Genomic DNA, 22,413 nt, shown 5'->3' with positions numbered 1-22,413 from the left:
AAGTCATTTCAGAGATGAAGGGGACCTACAGTTTATGTGACGAATCCGAACGGGTAGTTTAAGAAAGCACTTCTCATAGTGAGAATTACTCAATTCTTCGCATCACACCACGGGTACTAGATGTCCTTAGTTTCTTTGAAAAAAGCTTGTTGCGACCTACAAAGAAGATATGGCGTTTTAAAATTATTTATTATTTTTTTCCATCAAACTAGCATTTCATATCTATTACGCCTCTGCTCAGAATGTCAAACAATAACATACATACATATATAAAAAAAATCTCAATAAAATCAATCGTTTTCTATGGGATAGATATGAAAGCATTTTAAATCATTGTTCGTTTCTAGATCATGAAAAGAAAGAAAAAATAAAAGACGTGGTTTATGGTTGATTTACTGCACTTTGAACTCTGCAGACAAAAGGATGCAAAATAATAAAATCACTCTAATTAGATAGAGAGAGAGAGAATATCAAAAAAGCTGGCGTCTTCAAAAATGAAGATTATAGAAAATTGGATGAATAATATAATAAAGACGAACATGATCATCTTTATTATAGCATCTTCGTCTGTTGCAAGTGTAACAAAAGCTTTACATTTCTTATTTATTTTTAAATTGTGTGCATTTTGCTACACATTTTTTTAAAGAATTTCATTTCGAGGATCATGCAACTAATTTCAATATTTTTCTCACAGTGAGATATTTTTCCGAATTTGAATGCGTTTTTAATATAAAAAGAATTATAAGTAGCATGTATGTAACTATTATTTTGAGACTATAGAAAAACAGTGTCTATTAAATTATAGCAATATTTTTTCTTAATTTTACATTTTCTGATTTTCTTACTATTTTGTAGCTTTTGTAAGGCTTTTTGACCTATTTGTGAAGGCATGCGGCAACATTGTACTATTAAAAAATTATAGTATTTTATAGGAAGTCAAAAAAGTTACCACCCTCTCACTTTCTGGTATTGAAATATATATCCGCCTCCCTCAGCTTTTCTGTATTGTGCAGATACAAAAACATGTGAATCCACTTTAAGAGCCTTTTTACACCAAGCCTAAAACCAGTCTTTCCGCGAAAAAATTCGAAAACCTGACAATCGTACACCCTGAAAATTTTCATTTGACATTTCACTTTTTGCAGGATTGAATGTCAAATATTGAATTGATGTAAAATTTGTGAGTAAAAGTTTAGTACTTCACCTACTATTTGTGAATGCATTCTGACCAATTGAAATTGATTTTGATTTTTGATACATACAAAAAAAAATGAACAAAACATGAAGATTTTTCATTAGAAAATTAGAAAAGAAAACTGTATACCTAAATATTTTCTGATGATGAGTATTTTAAACAACATTTTATAATGAGCCGCAGTACTTTTAATGTACGTACTCTGCAATTAAATAAAGGATCTGCAAATCCAAACTTCGAACCTAAGGAAGCGTATCACAAAAATTAAAAAACCCTTTAATATATACACTGGGAACAACCTCTTAATACAGGACAGTTTCAGCTTTCTTTCGGGGTAGTATAATGAAAAGATTATGTCACAATTGTTTGATTTTTTTTTTCAAATATTATTACCACTGAAAATACCGCTGCTGTAAGTGAAAGTGTTGCCGAAGACCCGAAAGTTTCGATTCCTCAGCGTTCTCAGCAATTAGGACCGTCTTACTGCACATTATGATGTATTTTGCATTTGGATCTAAGTCTTAATCCATATAAAGTCCAGCTCACAAAACAATTGAAGCAAGCTGACCATTTACAACGTCGTTGATACGTCTAGTGGGTGCTTGAACAACAGGCGGTGGACAGCGATTTTTAGAACAAAATTTTCTTCAGCGACAAAATACATTTCTCAATCGGTGGGTATGTTAATAAACAAAATTTTCATATTTGGGATTCTGAGAATCCTCAAGTAATTGAAGAGAGGCCAATATAAACCACAACACGTGACTTTTTGATTTGACATAGCTAGACTTTTTTTTTGGGTAAAAAAAAAAAAAAATAAAAAAAAAAAAAATTTGTGTCAAAAAGTGGTCGAAAATTATTTTAAAAAAATCGATGCTTGGAACAATAGTGTCAACGTTTAAACTTTAAAATAAAAAATAAATATCATGAAAACATTAACATAACATTTTATATGTGTTCTATTTACGTTAACTTTTAAAACTGCAAAACGAATAACCCTTTATCATGATGAGATGAAATGTTGACACCAAAAGTATTTCACATAAAATGTGACAGTTAATGTCAAAATAGATAATTTCAAAATAAAAAAAAATGTGAAATGTGTGTCAAAAACAATGTTATACTTTTGGTGGTGTAGTTCCATATATATTGATAATTTGGATTTTGATGAGATAGTGCAAACGTTCTATTAAATAATTTGCAATAATTTAACCTCATTTTGGCAGCACCTAAAGTGATAACACCTCTGCACAATTGCAGCCAACTTCACACAATTTTCGAAATTCGAACATTTCACCACACCAGAGACCTGAAGCACCAGAAGGAAAGAGCGCACAAAACGAATTCCAAAACAAAAGACAAACGACAGTACGACAGAAAAGACAGAACAAATAACGAAACGAATTGAATCATAAGCAGAAGCAAAAAAGAAGTGAACTTGGAAGGGTGGAAAAATTTGTGAGTGAATAAGTGAATAGATGAGCCATTGCTAAATAAAATAAAATTTAACTCTCATCTATCGTGAAAAACGTCCTCAATTTCAGGTAATTCTATAAATTAATTCTTCGCCCATACAATTCCGTGTTTTTTGTTCTAAAAATCCATCAATTTCTCACCTGAAAATTTCCAAAAAATTCGACAAGAAAAAGTGCATTTAACCCGAAAATTGTTTGTGTTGCAAAATGGAGGTAGAAGTAGAAGAGGTGGTGGTACTGACTACGGGCTTTAGACCTGAGACAAAAAGAAAAAACTGCTGTTGCAAACTTCGCACTCAAGTTTGGAACAAGTAAAAAGCCAAAAAAAAAAAACGGAGGAGAACGGAGAAGCCACTTTGTTGAGATTGAGATTTGAGACTACAAAAGACTGCCTTTGCTCCTGTTCCTTCCCGTTCTTGCTTGCTCCATCAAGTTGTCTGCTTTGGTGCGGGGAAAAGTGATGAAGATGATTTCTAAATTATTCTGAAATCGTCTCCAAACTAAAACTAAATAAAAGTAAATAGAATAGATTGTTATTTCGTAATAGCTAACTTGTGGAATTTAGTTCTTTGCCGAATTGATATACATTTTTGTTTTTCTTTTCTTTCGATTTCCATTTCCATTCCCACTCGTAATCGTAATCGTTTTAGTAGTGAGTGAATTTTGTGTTGTTTTTGTTGTACTTAGTGCTCCTTTGGCCCGAGCCCGACACCGAGCACCAAGACGGAGACGGAGACCGTAACCGAGACCTGAGTCTGGGAAATTCTCATGCCATGATGCAATGGAAATTAAATTACGCACTTAAGCTGTCTATAATTAAATATATAACATAAAAAAACTACCTACCTACCTACTTATGATTGTTGTCTATCTCTTACTCTACTCTACTCTATTGATATTGAAGTTCATGTTACTGAATATTAAACGACTAATTTTGAATGGCCTTGAATTGTAAAACATTTTTGATTTGACCTGCATCGCAACGCTCGTCGTTCGTTGCGATGACTGATTACTTGAGCCTATAGCTGTAGATGGGTATTACAAATTTATTACAAAAAAAACTTGCAGACCTCGTGTTTGATGGGGTTGTCTCGGATCAGATTCAGAACCCAATTAAGAGGTTTTTGATTAAGCATTTAGTAAAATAAAATGTAGACACAGATTTTGGTTGGTATTAAACTTTATTTTGGGAATAAGGGAAATCCCCTTAATTTAATAAACAAGGCAGATAGTCGATTTGGAAATATGTAACCGTAGTTTATAAGTAAAATACTCAAATTGAGAGAAACGCCTTCCCAGTCACATGTGATATATTATAATTGATGGGATAGATGTTATCTCTAAACAATGACATACAAATAATGAAATTGGATACGTACTTTAAAACGTAGCATCATCATCAAATTAATAAAAAAAGTGCACACCATTCAGCATCGGTTTTATGTCAATGTACATACAGTTGCGTTCAAAAAAAATACCACCACAACTAAACATTATCAAATTTATGAAGTAAAACAACTGTTTAGGTACAGTGTATCAATTTCATGTTCGTACCCCTTTTATTAAAACTTTGAATGTTCTCCTGATCCTAAATCCCTTGATGTAGGACCTGAATACCACATGCAGGTTAAGCGTTTATCCATGGTTGATGTATTTTATTAAGTTTTTTTCGTTGGTAAAAATCATTTACTAAGTAAATGCTAAAATGATGAAATTTTCTGTAAAATTAGATCAATTTCTTATTCGTACGTTAAGTTCTAAGTTGCCAAGCAACTTCAATTTCTCTTGCATTTTTAAGCAAATGTGTTTTGTCAATTCATGTGCTATTATTTAAAGTATTCCGATGTTATTTAGAATTTTTAAAAGCGTTTTAGATAATTTGTATGATAATTTAACAACAATGGCAAGAAAAGCAAAGAAAACCTCTAAAGAACTCCGTGAACTCATCGTAAAATACAATCAAGAGGGTAAATCTTATAAACAGATTTAATCTTTAGTTAATCGAGCTAAGTCAGCGGTTTAAACTATTGTAACCGGTTTGTCAAGGAAAAAAGGATTGAAAACTTGCCTCGCAATACGACAAGACAAGTATTTTCAACAAGAGGATAATTGTGCATAAAAAAAAATAAAAATCCAAAGATAAGTGCAACAAAATTGGCACAGAATCTTAGCCAATCCCTGCAAAACAATTTTTCACTGAAACGTTGCGGATTTCTATACGGAAACATGGTTTTAACGAAAGAGTATCTTGCAAAAAACCATTTATTAGTACTGTTATTAGAAAGAATACCAACCAAAAGGCTTTGAATCTGGAAAACGGTTATTTTCACAGATGAGTCAATTCATGGCGTAAGCCGAATACTGAATACCTTCCGCAAAACACTCGAGTAACCGTTATACATGGTGGGTCGGTAATGGTGTGGGGTTCTTTTTCAGCAGCTGGAGTTGGGAAAATGCACATAATTGAAGGAATTATGGATCACAAGATCTACATCGATATCCTGAAGACGAATTTAAAAGATAGTGCTGCACAAATGGGTTATCTCGTGACTACACACGAGGAAAATAGTAAAGCGGCGCGCGGAGCAGTTAAATCGCACGATCTTGAAGATTCCTTTAATACATTAATTGTAAAATGAATCATCTACCTTATACCAACATTCCTTGGATTCGTTTCTTTTAAACAGCAACGCTTCATCAGAACTACCGGAACTTCTCACCAATAAGTTGGTGAACATACGAAGTTCAACGCATAACAAATCACTCTCACCGAAATTAAAATTTAAGCAAAAATGGTTTGACTATGACTGCTACAAAGCTCGAAAAAAATATAGTTTGCACTTCTAAAAGCACTATGCGCATCAAATGATCTTCAATTGAGAAGCTGGTATCTGGAAGCCAACGAAAGTTATAAAATGTTATGCATGCAAAAAAAATAAGCTTATGATGATAAAAAAGCAACTGAACTAGGCCTAACTAAAAATCTAAAAATTGCGAAAGAAATAAATGGAACAAACTATAAAATAGGTGCGGGTATTTCTACCGAAACCCTTGCCACTCACTTTAAGCTTATTCTCTCCAATGATTCCAGCTTTACAACTTTCACAGCGGATCCTTTAATCACTAACCAAATATTAGATGCATACATTGGAAGCAAAGAAGATAAAATTCCTTACGAATTCTTCAAAACAAAGCTGACTACATCATCAAAGTCTGCAGCAACCATCAGAGCACAAGACTTTCAAAAAAACTACTGTTTACGTTATATGAGCTGAGAAACAAGGACTGGTGGTTTGCAAAATGGCAATCTGTTGGCAATGAGTAATGAACAGCATTATAGAGAAAAATGAGGACATAATGAGGCATTCACTGATAGAAGAACCTCAAGACTAATTCAGTAGAATAATCTACAGTCAGCTCAGCTATAATCTTGGTGCCAGAAATTATTTCAAGGATTCACTGAATTATGAAGAGATATCCCTAATCTTTAAAGCAAAATGTGAAGTTCTCAACTTAAATGGGAGTTTTAACAAATTCTGTACGCTGTGCAACTTAAAATCAAAAGAAGATTGTCTACACTTAATTGGTATTTGTCCATTGTTCACTCAAAACTCAAAGAAGCTACTTTTTCGGGAAAAATACTCTTACCATACAAGAGACTATAAACGTCCTTAAGAGCATGATTGGAAAACATTGAGGACATTTTTGAAAGAGAGAGAGAGAGCTCCTGCACAACATACCTGTTTAAAGTCAGTAATCATGGTCACCATTAACTGTAACGTTCTGGAAAAAGCCGTTTTTAATCAAATACAGAACAATTATTTCTTCAGTCAGTTTTTGTGGATGGAGAGGTGTCCCAGCGTAGATTTGGGGATTATCATCACTCCGAATAAGGTAGTTTTGTTTACCTACCAGTCCGTTAAAAAGAACTTTTTCGCTTACCAACGGCAATATTATTTTGGACCCATTCACCGAATCTACCCCTTGCTAGGTGATACTATGGCCTCAATAGATTCTTGAATTGCAAAACGAAAGTAAAAGTAAATCACTTGCGAACCGACTAAAACTCAGCCATTTAAAATAGTTTTGAAAACCCAAATACAGTTCAAATTCAACCCATTTTCTAGGATATGTAAGTTTAAAGTATCACCGTTTCCAACTCAGTATTTAGTATCATGGCTTTTGTATAGAGTTTTTAAACCGTTAACATCTAACAACAGAACTCGATTCCCTTGTCGTTTACCAGCACTAAGACACTTGACTTTATTATCTCAGCTCAAAGACTTTCAATCGTGTTTAGATCTGGCGATTTAGCAAGACCTTCTTTACTAGTATCCTTACAAGGTGTGTTTACATTCTAATTTGATATTTTTGTTTGTGTTGGAGCACATGTCACAATCATATGTTCACAGTTTTGACTATAAAGCATATGCTGTTTTTATGTAACAGACATAAAGGTTAGACTTGTGTTTGCGTACACGGCGATTTTCTCTTGTTGAAATAAATTCGTTCCAAAATGTCTTGATTTTGATCAGAAGCAGCACCGCATGAACATTGAACAAGACATGTTCAACGACGTCAATTAATATCCTGATCTGCTAAAAAGGGTTATAACTGGTGACGAATCATAAGTATATGGTTACGACTTTGAGGAGCCAAGACCGAAAAAGGCGCACTAAGTTCGTTCAGATGTGAAGGTTTTGCTCACAGTTTTCTTTGATTACCATGGCGTTGTACGTCAAGAATTCCTACCACAAAGGCGTACGGCAAACAAGGAGTATTATCTTGAAGTTATGAGGGGTTTGCGTGAATCAATAAGAAAAAAGCGTTTGCAAATGTGGAAAGAAAATTCATGGATTTTGCACGATCATAATGCACCGGCGCACAAGTCGTTATTAGTAAGTAGTTTTTTGGCCAAAAACAGTACTTCCATCATGCCTCAGTCACCGTATTCACTAGACTTGGCTCCTGCAACGTTTTCCTCTTCCCAAAATTGAAAAGGCCTTAAAAGGACGAAAGTTTGCCACGATTGAAGAGATTAAGACTGCATCGATGGAGGAGCTCAAGGCAATACCCAAAAGCTCATTTCAGAAGTGTTTTTACGACTGGAAAAAGCGCTGGCACAAGTGCATTATATCAGAGGGGGATTATTATTTTGAAGGGGATTTTGGATAAATAAATGAATATTTTTTTACAAAAATAAAAAGTCACCTTACTTCTTGATCACAGCTCGTATGATCGTCTTGTTGGAACGCCCACTTTGAAGGCCTTTCTTCAGATGCATAAGGCAACATCTCATATTTCAATATCATTACGTAAAGATGTTTCACAGGGTTATTAATTTCCCCATTTTTAATAATTTTTAGTGTGTTTTTCGTGTTGAGTTCAGAATTTGCCCACTAACGAACATGTTCCGCCACAGAACAGAATTATGCTTCTTTTGAATACATATTTATTGGGAATCGTTATAAATATTTCGAGTCGAGTTCCCACGTAGGTGCTATTTGATCACAACTGTACATACATGGTTTCAGAATTTGATGGCATTAACTTTATTAAAAGGACAATGAAGTGTCATAGAAGCATTATTTGAGTAATTATTTCAGTCGCCGAGTCTAATAAGTAGACATTTTTGATGTCCTGCTTTTTTGCATTGGTTTTATTCAACAGAAACTCAAGTTCATATAAAAATATCATATCCGAATTTTTAAGTGTCAGGCGGAAAGGTGACTTTGTTTCCGAATTGGACTAGTAAAAGAAACATGGTACTGCGGTACCCTGCATTTTACTAAATCCGACCAATAAAAAAATTGTGCATGCAAAAAAGAAAAGAAGAATAACTAAGCAAATCCGGACCCAGATCTGCGCCGGGTCGAGAGTGCTAGGAGAGCTGTGCTAAAGTTTGTGAATAAGCCCATACCCAAACCTGAGGTCAAGAGTAAGGAGAATGCCACTTCTCCCGAAACAAATAAACAAAGCGACCGACAAGTGATGCGCCTTAAATACTTTTCCGAGCGATCATGAAAAACGAAATAGGTAAACTGATTGCACTCGATTTAAACTCAACGAAGAAAACACGGTAACTACTAGGTGTTGGGTCTCTGGATATAATTGCATCGATTGGAATTAATTTCAGTACTCTTAACTGGTCACTATTCTTCCTGGATAGTGACGTTGACGCGAGCGCTGATATGATCACAAGTTTTATTCTCCTGGAAATGAAAACTTTTTATCCCGAACAAGGTTAAAAGCATCAGACCTAAGGAAAATGGATGGATTCGTTTTGTAAAGAGGTTATTAGGGCCAAAGAAGTAAGTTTCCATTGCTATAAAGTCAACCCTGCTGATGAATGCCGGAAAAGGAGGTTCAAATAAGCCATTGATACATGACCAAAAATTACGGCAAAAAATACGGCTATGTTCCAAAGGCAGTACATTTTTTTGGGTATTTGTAAAAAGCATGCGGAATTCTTCCTCTTCTTCGGTTCCTACGCTCGTTGTCAAGCTCTTTAGAGAAAGCTAATCTCTTTGCTAGGCAGTTCGCAGCCAATTCTACGCTGCCGGTGATTGTTCTGACTCCGCCTGTACTTGAGCGAGTTAGTGATTCTATGGGCCCCAACTTTTTTCGCACTCGTACTGCGGTAAGAGTCCTTAGTGATCTAAACATACATAAATCCGCTGGTCCAGATGGTATTCCCGATATTGTTTTGAAGATGTGTTTCCAGCCCATTCCCAAAAAAGGGGAATCTTCCTCACTCTCTAATTATCGACCGATTGCACTTATGTCTCTTTAGCCTTACCACACTCTATCTTTCCTAGTTATTGCACTATTCAGGAATTCAAACCCAATGTACACGGACATCTTCCAAACCCTCTCTCGTCTTCCTATTGCTCATACTGTGTCTCTGCATAATAAGGGTAGTAATATCCCCTTGTGTGTGTGCTTATTATAAAAAAAAACCAGGACATTTACCTAAAAACGGATCACTTTCTTATTCGAGCCAAACCTTACCACAGATATATACGTAGCTGGATGAAATTGATATTTAAATTCAGCATGAACGTTTGGCCGAATGTTTCGAAGAAAAGGGGTGTTTTATTTGTATTACTTGGTATCCTAGCGGGTCACAACTCATGCGTAAACATATGAAAATAATAATTATCGGATCATCTGATTTATGTTGAAAATGTAAAGATGAGGATACAAAGGAACAATCTTTGCATTTTCTCTCTCAATTCCCAAGCTAAGCGTAGGAAGACAACACTAGGAAAATACTTTCTTAAGACATATTATAAGATCTCAACTACGCCACTAAAAGACATTCTGTAATTCTTACAAACATCGGGTTGGTTCAGGAAGGCACATCCAACCAACAAGTATTCACTTACTTTTCTTCATCACTAATCTATCTAGATTCTGAGCACAATCGATATATGGAAATCCAAGTAGGATGTTTCCTTGTGAATGCTAATACATCATTCTTCAGAATCTTATCTATCCTAACGAAGAACGCGAATTGATTTTTTAAGGTCTGTTTAGAAGACATAATGTAGTCTGCGAATATTTCTAAAACTGATGTGAAACTGAAACATGTAATTTTGGTTAAAAATAAGTTTAATCTGTTCTACTATTCCTTTAGCATGAGCGGTCACATGAATTCGTAGGTAGCGAAAACTATAGAACCTTCTCATCTAATTTTCGTTTCAGCAAAAGGGTCTTGGGGAATCAATGATACCTGTTTTTTTTTCTGGAAAACCAAACATTTTATTAATGCAGTTGTATTCTTTTCTTTTAACTTTTCAGACTTAAAACGACACTCGAAAGTTTGTGAGGACCCAAGGAATCACGATTTTTCTGCCACAATTATAATAATTAAATTAAATTTGCTCAAAAATTAGAAAAAAAAGCAAAACAAAACAAAATTAAAAAAAAAGAGAATAACACGAAAATAAAATATCAAAACAATGAGTGCAACAGCGATTGCAACAACAGCTAAATCAGCGCCCGGAGTAGCAGCTGCAGCTGGAACTGGAACTGCACCTGCATCTGAAACAACAGCTGAAGCAAATCCAGCGCTTTGTCGATTCTTTGTACGTGGCATATGTCGTTTTGGAGAAATGTGCCGGTTTTCGCATGATCTTGCACTGTACATTGGATCTGATGGCCAAGCAGCAACTGGAACAACAAACTCCACCTCCGCAATAACAACAACAACAACAACAACGACGGCGACAACAAAAGTGGGTCCAACCGCCGAAACTGCCAGGCCTAGCACCAGCAAGTCCTGGGCAAATGCTCCTGTTTTCATTCCAAAATTCCGCCAACAATTGTTGGTGTTCGACAGCAAAGACGTCGATCCGAATCGCAGCTGGGCTGAAGTGGCCGGCGGTTGTCCTGTGGTTATTGGTGGAAATGCTGGCATCGTCCCTCCACAAGGTGTCCCTGTTCCTGGCGGTTTGTGTCCATATGAATATGATTGCCCGTTTGGATTAGCGTGTACCTATCAACATATTGAGCTGTGCGAAATGTGCGATTCGTATTGTCTACATCCAACGGATACGCAACAGAGGCGGAAGCACATTCAGGAATGTCTGCAACAGCACGAACGCGACATGGAATTGTCGTTTGCCATTGCCCGCTCAAAGGACAAACAATGTGGAATCTGTTTCGACACCATAATGGAGAAAGCCGGACGTGAGAAGCGATTCGGCATCCTACCAAATTGCAGTCATATCTTTTGTTTGGAATGCATACGAAAGTGGCGTCAAGCTAAACAATTTGAACACAAAATAACCAGGTATAAAAATTAAGATGAACGATTATAAGTTGATACGATTTAATTTAATTATATTTTACCTCAGAGCTTGCCCTGAATGTCGAGTGGCATCGGATTTTGTCTGTCCAAGTGCCTTTTGGGTGGATACAAAGGAAGAAAAGGACAAACTCTTGGTTGACTACAGAAATGCACTTGGCGTTAAAGACTGCAAGTACTTCAAAAAGGTAATTTAACTTGAATCATATTCGCAATCCAATGGTTTCATGAAAAAACATGAGACATATAACGAGACTGAATTTTGATTTGAATTCTTCTTCTTCATCAGGGTGATGGAAAATGCCCCTTTGGCAATAAATGTTTCTACAAACATGCTCTACCGAATGGTGAATTAGTTGATGTTGGATTACCGCAACGTGCCAGAAAACTACATCGAAATACCGATGAGCTGATTGATTTACTCGACGTAAGTAAAACAAAATAAATAAATAAAATTATTTTCCTTCCAAAACACTTTCGCGATTTTATTCAATTTGTTTATCAAATTTTAAAAAATTAAATTGAAATTTGTATATAGATACTCGCGAAAGTGTAAATATTTGTTGTAATTTTTATTAAATTTGTTTTAATCAAACTTTAGAATTAAAATTCTAATTAATATATATTAGTAACAGTAATTCCCTTTTCCAAATTTTCCATTAATTTCACTCTGTACAGGGCTGATATATTAAAAACTTATCAAACCTTCTTCCAATCGGTCGGAACCAACACTTTAAATGTGTCGGAGCTGATGCTATTGAATATATACTCTAAAATGTGATAAATAAGAAACAAAACAAAAAAATATAACTACAACTCCCAAATAAATAAAAAAAATAACTACTTGACCACAGAAGGAACTCAAATTAATACAAACGAAACGAAAAGAAATGAATACAAAAAAAAAACGATAAAACAAAAACAAACAAAATATCTATTATCATTCTTTAAGCCCAACAACAACAACAAACAATTAGATTTCTAAGCCTTAGGCTAGTCTTAGTACTTAAGGTTTAATTCTTAAGTAGCCCTAAGTTTATTTTGTGTTTTTTTTTTGTATTAAAGAAAAAAAAACTAGCAATATAATATTCGTTATTTAAGTGCCATTAATTAATAAACTTAACTCTTCCATTTTTCCTCCTCTATTTCCTGAATCCTCCTTGATACCAAAAGAGTATGTAACATGCATCGATGTGGTGTATTATTTAGAATCTACACATAGTCCAAGAAGTCTCCGTACACAGCAGCTTTCTTTTTGTTGATTCTGACTTCAAATATTTACTATAACCATATTTTAAAATCAAATATTTTGAAAGTCACCAGAAATTGAAAAGAAAAAAGTTCCATTAAAAGAACGAATAAAGAAAAATCATAACCAAAAAGTTCCGTACACTTCATTTTTTCATTGATCTCTTTGAGAAGCAATGTATCGAAATTAAAAATAACAAAGCCTAGTAAGTCGTAGGACCTCCTTTATTCATTATTACTTCCTGCAATCGGTTTTTCATAAAATGCACCAGAGAAATCTTGTTTCAGTCCTCAAGTAGGACGGATTTGAGGCCGGCTAATTGATATTGTATGGGGACGAATTTTTTGTTTCTAAGCGATCTCACAGGTACTCAAATATGTTGAGATCTGAAGTCTGGACAGGGTGTGGACCATTCTTAAACTAAGGGCGATGTGTGCTTCAGGTTATCATCATGTTGGAATATAAAATTATTTGTGAGACCCATTTTTTCATCATTCTCTTCTTGAGTACGAGATGTGTTCAAAAAGTACCCGGGATTTTCAAAAAAAATATTTATTTAGTCGTTTACATCAATGAGGTTCTCTTCAAAATAGTCCCTCCCCCAGATATAATACACTTAAGCCAGCGTTTTTTCCAATCTTCGAAGCACTGTTGATATTCACTTTTTGATATCTCCTTTGATTAAAAACGCCGTCCCTTCGTGGGTCTCTTCAACTTTGGAAACAGGAAAAAGTCACACAGAGCCATGTCTAGTGAATATGGAGGTTGGGACATCAATACGGTATTGTTTTTGGACAAAAAATTACGAACAAGCAACGAGGAGTGAGCATGTGCGTTATCGTAGTGCAAAAGCAATGAATTGTTTTTCCATAAATCTGAGTGTTTTTTTTCGGATTGCTTCACGCAAACGTTGCATTACTTAATGGTTATACTACTTATTAACCGTACGACCTTGTGGTAAGAACTGATGAACTATGCCATTATAATCGAAAAAAAGGTAAGCAAAACCTTCACATTTGATTGAACTTGACGTGCTTTTTTCATTGGTGACGTTGAATGCTTCCAGGTGTACGATTGTGCTTTGGTTTCGATATCATAACCGTAAACCCATGTTTCATCACCAGTTATGATCATTTCAAGCAAACTTGGATCGTCGTAGACGTCATTTAACAGCTTCTGAGCATTGTTTAAACAAGCAAAAGTCATCGAGCTTATAAAAAGACGTCGAACCTTAGCAACTACCACAGACAAATTAAACAGTGAATATACGAGGGCGGTTCAAAAAGTCCGTGACTTTTGGAATAAAACAGAGATCTTTTGATAAAAAAATAATTTTATTTTTCAACGTAGTCTCCCTTGAGCTCTATACACTTTGTCCAGCGCTTCTCTAATTCTTGTATCCCTTCCAAAAAAATGATTTGTCGAGGTCCTCAAAATAGGCCTTTGTTTGCGAGATGACTTCATCATTGGAGTCAAATCTTTTTCCACCAAGCCATTTTTTCAGGTTTGGGAATAAGAAGTAGTCGCTCGGAGCCAAATCTGGAGAATAGCGTGGATGAGGGAGCAATTCTTAGCCCAATTCATAGATTTTTGCCATGACAAGTGCACATGTGTGCACCCTTGCATTGCCTTGGGAAAAGAACTTTTTTCTTGGCCAAATGAGGTCGGTTTTTTTTCAAAAAGTCATTAAATCGGTCCAATAAGTTGGCGTAATATTCCCCATTGATTGTTCTTTCCTTTTGAAGGTAGTCAATGTCGATTATCCCGCGTGCATCCCAAAAAACAGTCGCCATAACTTTATTGGCTGACAAATCCACCTTTTCCATCTTTTGCGCCGATTCACCCTTTGAAACCCACTGTTTTGACTGTTGTTTGGTCTCTAGTGTGTTGTGATGGATCCATGTTTTGTTTCGTCCACGGTTACAAAAGGGCGCAAGAACTTCTCCATATTGCAATTAAACAACACCAAACCTTCCTGTGAAGTTGTTGTACGAAATTCACTTTTTTCCATTTTCTCCTCAAATTAGTGAGTAGTCTGATAAAAATAGCTGTCAAACACAAACTAATTGACGCAGGAAGTTTCAATTTTGACAAGAGTCAAAGTTAAGTAAAGAGGTCAGACATTCAAAAAGTCACGGACTTATTGACCAGCCCTCGTAGCTGAAAATTCCGGGAACTTTTTGAACACACCTCTTATATCACGTACCCATATATATCAATCGTACATTCAATGAAAACTAAGTATCCAACGCCGGAAGATGGCATACTTCTCTACACCATTACATTGCCGCCACCATGCCATAAAGTAAAACTTGGTTTTCTCAAAACCACTCGAAGACCATCTAAGCCAAAAATGTTTAATTTAATTACGTCCGTAAATAGAATCGGTCGCAAAACGAATTCTGCTTTCCTACGTGTTTCATTCCAGCTAGTCCATTCTAGCTGTCTTATTTGATTTCGTATAAACTTCTTGAGAATTACACGCCCTCGAAATCCTTTTCTGGTCAACAAATTTCTTGTTGTCTGTCTGATAAACATAATTCCATCTGTTGATTGCAATTTACCGACAATAACAGGAGCGCTTTGTTTAGGGCCTTCTGCGATACTCCTTCTTCGGGACACATCCTCGAAATCATTTTCTGGTCAACAAATTTCTTGTTGTCGTCTGATAAACATAAGAAGTTCTATCTGTTGCTTACAATTTACGGACAATAACAAGAGAGCTTTGTTTATTTCAATTTACGGACAGTAACAAGAGCGCTTTGCTTAGGGCCTTCTGCGATACTCCTTCTTCGGGACACGTCCTCGAAATCCTTTTCTGGTCAACAAATTTCTTGTTTTCTGTCTGACAAACATAAGTTCCATCTGTTGATCACAATTTACGGACAATAACAGGATCGCTTTGCTTAGGGCCTTCTGCGATACTCCTTCGGGACACGTCCTCGAATTCCTTTTCTAGTCTGATAAATATGAATTCCATCTGTTGATTGCAATTTACGGACAATAACAGGAGCACTTTGCTTAAGGTCTTCTTTGATACTCCTTACCAATCGCTTCTCATTACGACATTGATCAATCTTCCCAGATCTTGGTTTATTGGCTATTGTTTTTGTATTTTTGAATGGTCCAACAAATGCTGAATTTTTACAATTTTTGAAATTTCGCCCAAAATCTTTCCTTCGTTTTTCAAGTCTATCATAATTTTTGCTTGTTTCGATTTTCCATTTGCTTTTCTTCGTGAGAAAACAAAATAATGAACCTTTAAAACGAACAAACACCTCAACTTACGTAAAACTCACGGAATTCTAATCAAACTTTTTCCTTTTCGACATAATAAGATTTGTAGGGAGACTTTTTTTTTCTCTAACTAACTAAGCGAACAGATGAAAAACGGAGAGTAGGAAACTAACTCTCTTTCAATGTTTCAACTTTGGCTTTTACATTTAGTCCTAGTACTTTTTTTACAAAGAAAACACTAAAATTAGGCTGCCGTATTGAGGCTTTTTGGACTATGTGTGCCCACTAATAAAACGTGGTTTGATTTCTCTTTGTTTTTCAATTGGCTAGCAATATGCAGAGACCTAATTTCTTTTGTTTGCAATTTTTCCTGTGGTATTTTATTTTTAAATTGAAATCAAAAACAGTCACTCTTCTTCTTATTCTTCCTTTATTTTCTTCTTCCTCCCAACATTATCAGCTCCATGTAAATAAAATAATATAAAAACTGTTCAAACAAAATTAAAAAAAAAAGAAAACAACCAAGTGGTGATAATATGACAACCATTTCCTCAGAGGCTCAAATTGGTCCACTAAAACAAAAAAGAAATAATCAACCAACAACTGTATACTGAGCTCACTTCGAATTTCCTCTTCTTTTAGATCTATCTATGGGAATTCGTTGATCAACGTGACTATCATTGGCTTGAAATGCTCTCAGTTCCAAGTGATAGTGATGACTCTGACTGGTCTGAAGAAGAATAGACGAATTTTCTTCACCACACACTTCACACACCTTGAACAAAACAAAAATGATAAAACATTCAATGTGTTAACAAAACAAAAAAATAAAAAAAAACAAAACAAAAATGTTAATCTGTCCCACGTAAAATGAACACACAAGTTTTGTTCTCTTTTAAAAATGTCTCCACCCAACTAAACAGTAAAAGAAACAAGAGATAAAAACAAAAACAAAAGCAAAACAAAATATATATATACCAACTGTGTTGTTGTATAGTTCATTACTTTTTTGCTTCTAACTTAAAAAACAAATGATATAAACACACAAATTGTTAATTCATTCACATTCATATACAAAACAAATTTATTTAAATTCTATGAAATTAAATGTAATTAAGTGAAAACAAAACAAAAATTCGAAAAAAAACTGCTTTCTGTGCTTAAAAAGAAAACAAAAAAAAAGAACAAAAATTAAATCAATACATTCTTTTTTTTTATTTGTTTATAATTTCTTTATTTTTTTAAAACTAGCTATAGGCCGACTGAATTTTGTTAAAGAAAATAATAATAAAAAGAAGAGAAATCCATTTTTTAAATGTACCTTAGCATATTATACTTAAATTGTTAATCAACAAAATTCTCCCTCATTCTAAAAAAAAAAACAAAACAAAGTAAAATCAAAAACCATTGTGAGTGGAAAATAAAATACAAATCTGAGAAATCAACTGGTGCCCAAAAACCACCCCATTTAAGCGTCTGTTATATTTTATTATTACAAAAAGGAAAGAAGAAAAACTGAAATACAAATCAAATAAATAAAAACTGTTCTTTTTTTTAATGCCACATAAACATTAATTAAAATTTGTAAAAAAACTAAAATAAATTATAAACAAAAATGTGTGCAAAATTTTCTCAACAGTTCTCAATAATAAAATCTTAACTGCTTTCTAGTCAGTTTTTACCTATAAATAAATAAATGTTTATTTTTTCTTTTAATAATTCTGTGTTAGCTTTAAATTTATTATATTAATATTATCAAATTAAAACAAAAAAAAGAAAGAAAAAACAAACTTATAGCCAGTTGATTAAAAAACAACAACAAAAAACACTCACAATAATTTTTGAAAGATTTTCAAAAAAATAATCAAATAAAATCAAAAAAATCAATTTAAAAAAAAAAACTAGAAATCTCAAACAATATTCAGTTCTCTTATCATATCTCTATTGTTTAAATTTATATTTAAAATATAGTAAAAATGTGTAAAAAAAAAACAAAATAGAAAAATATTTAACTCTGTAGATTTTTACCATCAACCACCATCCAGTATGAATTTAAACAAAACAAAAAAAGTATAAACAAAAATCAAGAGAATAAAATTATTTGTATTTCATTATACCAAATTAATTAATTAATTATTATTATTATACCTAATGTTTTCTGTTAGTTAATATTTCAATCAGTGTTATAAAAATAAAAACAAAATAGTTAAATAATAGTTTATATATATATCATAAAACAAATATTAAGCAGTTGCCTTTTTTTCTTTATAAACAAAACAAGAACAAACAAAAAATATTTAAAAACAAATTTGTGAAAAGAAACAAAAATACAATCAATCAAAAAATTTATTTAATAGAGTTAAACAAAAACAAAAAAAATACGTAAACAAGCTGAAAAATAAATCCATTTGAATGGATTTGGTGAGATTAATTAAATGAAAGAAAAAGGAGAATGTCGTCAAACCGTTTTTCGGGAGAAAGAAAATTAAAATGGGCAGACAACTATTTTGGAGGTTGATAAATAGTTTTTGGCAAAATTTGGTGAGTGCGAAAAATGAATAGAATTGTTTTTTTAAGTTTAAACTCATAAACACAAGTATGAATCCATTTTTTTAAATATATTGTCGGCAAATATTTGATATAAACAAATTTTAAGAATCTACAAACAGTGGGGCACTTAATAATAAACACACACAACCTTTGCGTTATGTTATGATGTTTTATTTGTTTCAGTGAAGGTTACATTTATTTATTTACAAATACAGTTAGTTTGTTCCTCCATCCCTGACAACATTACTAGCTCAGAGGAATGGTTGAGAGTTGTAAGTCAGTTAGAGTAGCTCTTAACGGACTGTTGCGCCATCTAATTTTTAGTAAGAAAACAAAACGAAGATAATTAATGGCACATTTTTATAAAAGTTGAAAGCAAAATGAAAAAGAAATTACAAATTGAGCTTCGACAGGTTTTCTGTTTGAATAGCGGTAGGGTCTCTTCGCATCCAATATTTAACCGTTCTTCTTTTTACTACTGTTAAAGTTCATTTGTATTGGTACGCTTTTTTACACGCGTTTTTCCAATACTTGCCAAAAATATTTGATTGGATCTAGGTTTGGAGGTTGTGGTGGATGTGGAAGCCTGTGTGGAATGTTTTTCTAACCATCTTAAGCAGTATTCTTAGATTTGAACGATCGTGAAAGACCTAGACTTTTGAAACTTGGGATTTGAGTTTTTCTTTTAAAATATCCACACCATAACTTCTCTGACACCATGTTTCGCTGTAGGTGCTAAGTTCTTATTCGATCGTGTATTCGACTTGTTTTCGTCTCGTAATTTGGTTGTTGTTAACGGCCGCAGAAGCAATCTCCTTATCGTCCGTCATGGGAGGAACATCTCTTAATTCTTGTCGCATATTACATGTATATTTTGGACTTGGCTTGACATGAGGGACAGTATTATTGCATAGGATATACCCAAAAAGAAGTTGAAAAAGTTATAAATGCATTTTATTTCTTTGGATACACCTACAAAGTTGTTGATGATGTTGAATGCATTCGATAGTAAATAAACCAGCTGAAGAAAAAATGGACAAAAACAAATGTTTGTAAAAGCTTAAAAGTGGACTTATAGATTGAGCATCGTGATGTGCTAAAAATGAATGCTGGGGCCCTACTCTGTAATGCGTTTCGAAAGCCAATTGGATTCGAATGTGATATTCGATTCGTTTATGAATTTGTACTCTGTAAAATGTTCGAATCGAATAAAACAATCGTCAAGTACTTTTTCTATTTATAGAATAGATTTGGCGAGTCTCGAAGTATTTCTTATGAGATTTGTCAAAGCAAAAAATCAAAATAAATCACAGACGAGGAAAAAAATTAAATTAAAATTCAGTCATTGAGAATTATCGTAATGTCTTTTTTACATTCACTGCTTTGCAAATGGCACATCTCTCTTTTTAATTTAAGCTAAGAAAGTTTAAGCTGATTTTTTTCGTAGTCATTTCGTTTTTTGTGTTGAAATTTGTCTTTTGCCAAAGTATACTTTTTTCCTTCAAGTCATACGAATTCCACCATACTTTCAAAGTGCTTTTGTTTGGTATGCACATTTTTCGCTGACGATTCCCTGTTGGTGTAGAAACAAAGTTTTCGTTTTCGAACGCTAATGACATTCGGAAACGCAATGCCAGGTACGAAAAATTCGAATGCGGATTTGTTATTCCGTAAGTACTAGATTTCTTATCCGCAATATATCGAAAATATTTGCTTTCAAAATGCATTGCAGAGTAGGGCCCCAGCACTGTAGTTCCTTTCGACTTCCTATCATTTTTGGAAGAGAATTTTGTGGATAATGGATTCTATACTTTTGTTTCATTATCAGCCAAGTGTCGTGTAGTGGAGTTTAAGAAAGTCTAATCAATTGACGATACACGTAATTCGAACAAAATTTAATCCATTCCATTGAACGCTTTCATTTAATCAGAATAAAGAACGCACAGTTATTTGCATACGTCTTACCCCTCTTGTCGAATTCTCATATTTAATTTACTTTGTGGTCTCGAATTGAAATTTTAAGAAATGAAAAAAAAATGCAGATCAAAGATTGTTCGAGGGTAAGATTTATGAAGCTTCAGGTACTTATGACGTGTCATGTTTATTTATGTCAACTCCTGTTAACTTTTCTCCCTTTTGGTCATGTGAAGTGTAGACAGATGGCCATGATGACACAATTTTTTATGTATGGCATGAAATTTCGATGAAAAAGTTATTAATACAAAAATTGATTTTGGCTGTGACTTGATCATATTTTGTTACTTAATTGTTTTTAAAGGACAAATGACTAATGTCTTGCTGTGGGCTAATAGTAAAAGTAAGTCGAGTTCTTTGTTTTATTTTGCATCTGACTACAGTTTTTTTTACTTTTTCTTTACAAATTACTTGCCATTAAGTCAAATTAATCAATCTGGAAAATGGTGATGAAAGCTCAAAATATTTTATTCGGGTTTCTATTTAACAAGTTTTTCAAATATTGTTGGCAACATTCTCTCCAGAAATTTCAATTCAAAAGACAACAGACAGCAAATAATTATTAAATTTCGTTTTTAAAAGGACATAGAGGCTACTTACATATTTACGTACATAAAACTGAAAAGATTTACATAAATGAACATAAATTTTAACTTTCGTTTTTCAGACAAGAAACACAATTTCTTCAAATTACATTTACAAAATGAATTTAAAAATAAACAAAATAATTTCTATGTTCCAAAATCATTTTCCAATATTGTCCTTTTTTTGTATTCTTCTTCACCAAAACATATTTATTATATCATAAGAAATAATCAAGAAACAAAGAACAAGCAACAAAAAAGAAACTAAAAAAAAAAGTAATAATAAACAATATGCATTCATCCATAAATAATAAATAAATTTAAATAAACAAAAAAAATCTTAAAAAAAACCTAATTAATTGTGATCGTCAAAATATATATTATTATTATTAATATTAATTATATTCAAAGAAATTAAACTTTATTGTAAAATCAACAAAAAAAGTTTAAAAAGTGATTTAAAAAATTTAACAAAAAAAATATTATGTGTTAGAAATTTTTCGAAATGTAAAACGAAAACAAAAAAAAAAACAAAACTCATTGTGTGAAAAGAAAAAACAAAACAACAAATTATAAAATAAATATTAGTGTCTTAATTTTATATATATAAAAAAACGATAAACAACAAAAAAATATTAACAAAAAAAAAATATTAACAAAAAAAAAAAACAAAAACAAATGCCCTCTGTATACAAGAAACAAAATATTAATATTAATACCTATAGATATTTTTTTTATATCTTAACAATTTATTAGCGGGTTTCTTTAGATATATATATATGAAGAAAAAAACTATAAAAAAATATTATTAATAAATACATATTATTATATACATACGTACATATATATATATGATGATACTTACAATGAAACAGTAGAAGTTTGTGAGGTTGTATAATTTATGTTATAAACCTTCAGACAACCGTAACAAGTTCAGGGTTATTATTTGATTCGTTTATTTGTTGTAATTTATTTCTTTTGATAAATATTTTTGTTAATTAAAAAAAAAGTAATGTTTCTTCTTAAATTTCAATTTAAACAAAATTAAATTAAATTATGTGTTTTTTTTCATAAACATTTGTTTGATATTAAAAATAAAAAAAAACACGAGTTTATTCGACATATTTTGTTTCAAAATAAATTATTCGTTAATAAAATTATTATTATTATTTACATATATTATTATGTTTGAAAATGAATTTCTTTTTTTTTTTGCTGGATTTATAGTTTGTTAGTTGCAATAAGGAGCTTTTGGGTTTTTAATTAAATCCATAGAGTTTGTTTCACATTCTGTTCTGTTTGAAATATATTTAGGAGCTGGACTTAATAGATACAAT

General features: G+C 32.9%; 1 protein-coding gene across 2 annotated transcripts; it reads left to right on the top strand.

Moving 5' to 3' along the window:
* Positions 1 to 2,552: 2,552 nt before the first annotated feature.
* On the top strand, positions 2,553 to 22,253 carry LOC129942391 (probable E3 ubiquitin-protein ligase makorin-1). Of its 2 annotated transcripts, none has more exons than XM_056051301.1 (5): positions 2,553 to 2,739; positions 10,474 to 11,467; positions 11,532 to 11,670; positions 11,772 to 11,909; positions 12,161 to 13,057. In XM_056051301.1, exons 2-5 carry the CDS (start codon positions 10,635 to 10,637, stop codon positions 12,164 to 12,166), a joined length of 1,116 nt encoding a protein of 371 aa, XP_055907276.1. In that variant the 5' UTR covers positions 2,553 to 2,739; positions 10,474 to 10,634; the 3' UTR covers positions 12,167 to 13,057. The 2 variants fall into 2 exon arrangements, with proteins under 2 accessions (XP_055907276.1, XP_055907275.1); XM_056051300.1 differs by lacking the exon at positions 12,161 to 13,057 and adding an exon at positions 16,611 to 22,253 and having other exon boundaries at positions 2,555 to 2,739.
* The last annotated feature ends 160 nt before the right edge of the window (positions 22,254 to 22,413 follow it).

This window comes from Eupeodes corollae, chromosome 1 (genome assembly GCF_945859685.1).
Source record: "Eupeodes corollae chromosome 1, idEupCoro1.1, whole genome shotgun sequence".
NCBI classification, from domain to species: domain Eukaryota; kingdom Metazoa; phylum Arthropoda; class Insecta; order Diptera; family Syrphidae; genus Eupeodes; species Eupeodes corollae.
Note: the sequence above shows the minus strand (reverse complement) of the source record. Positions and strands in the feature narration are given on the sequence as shown.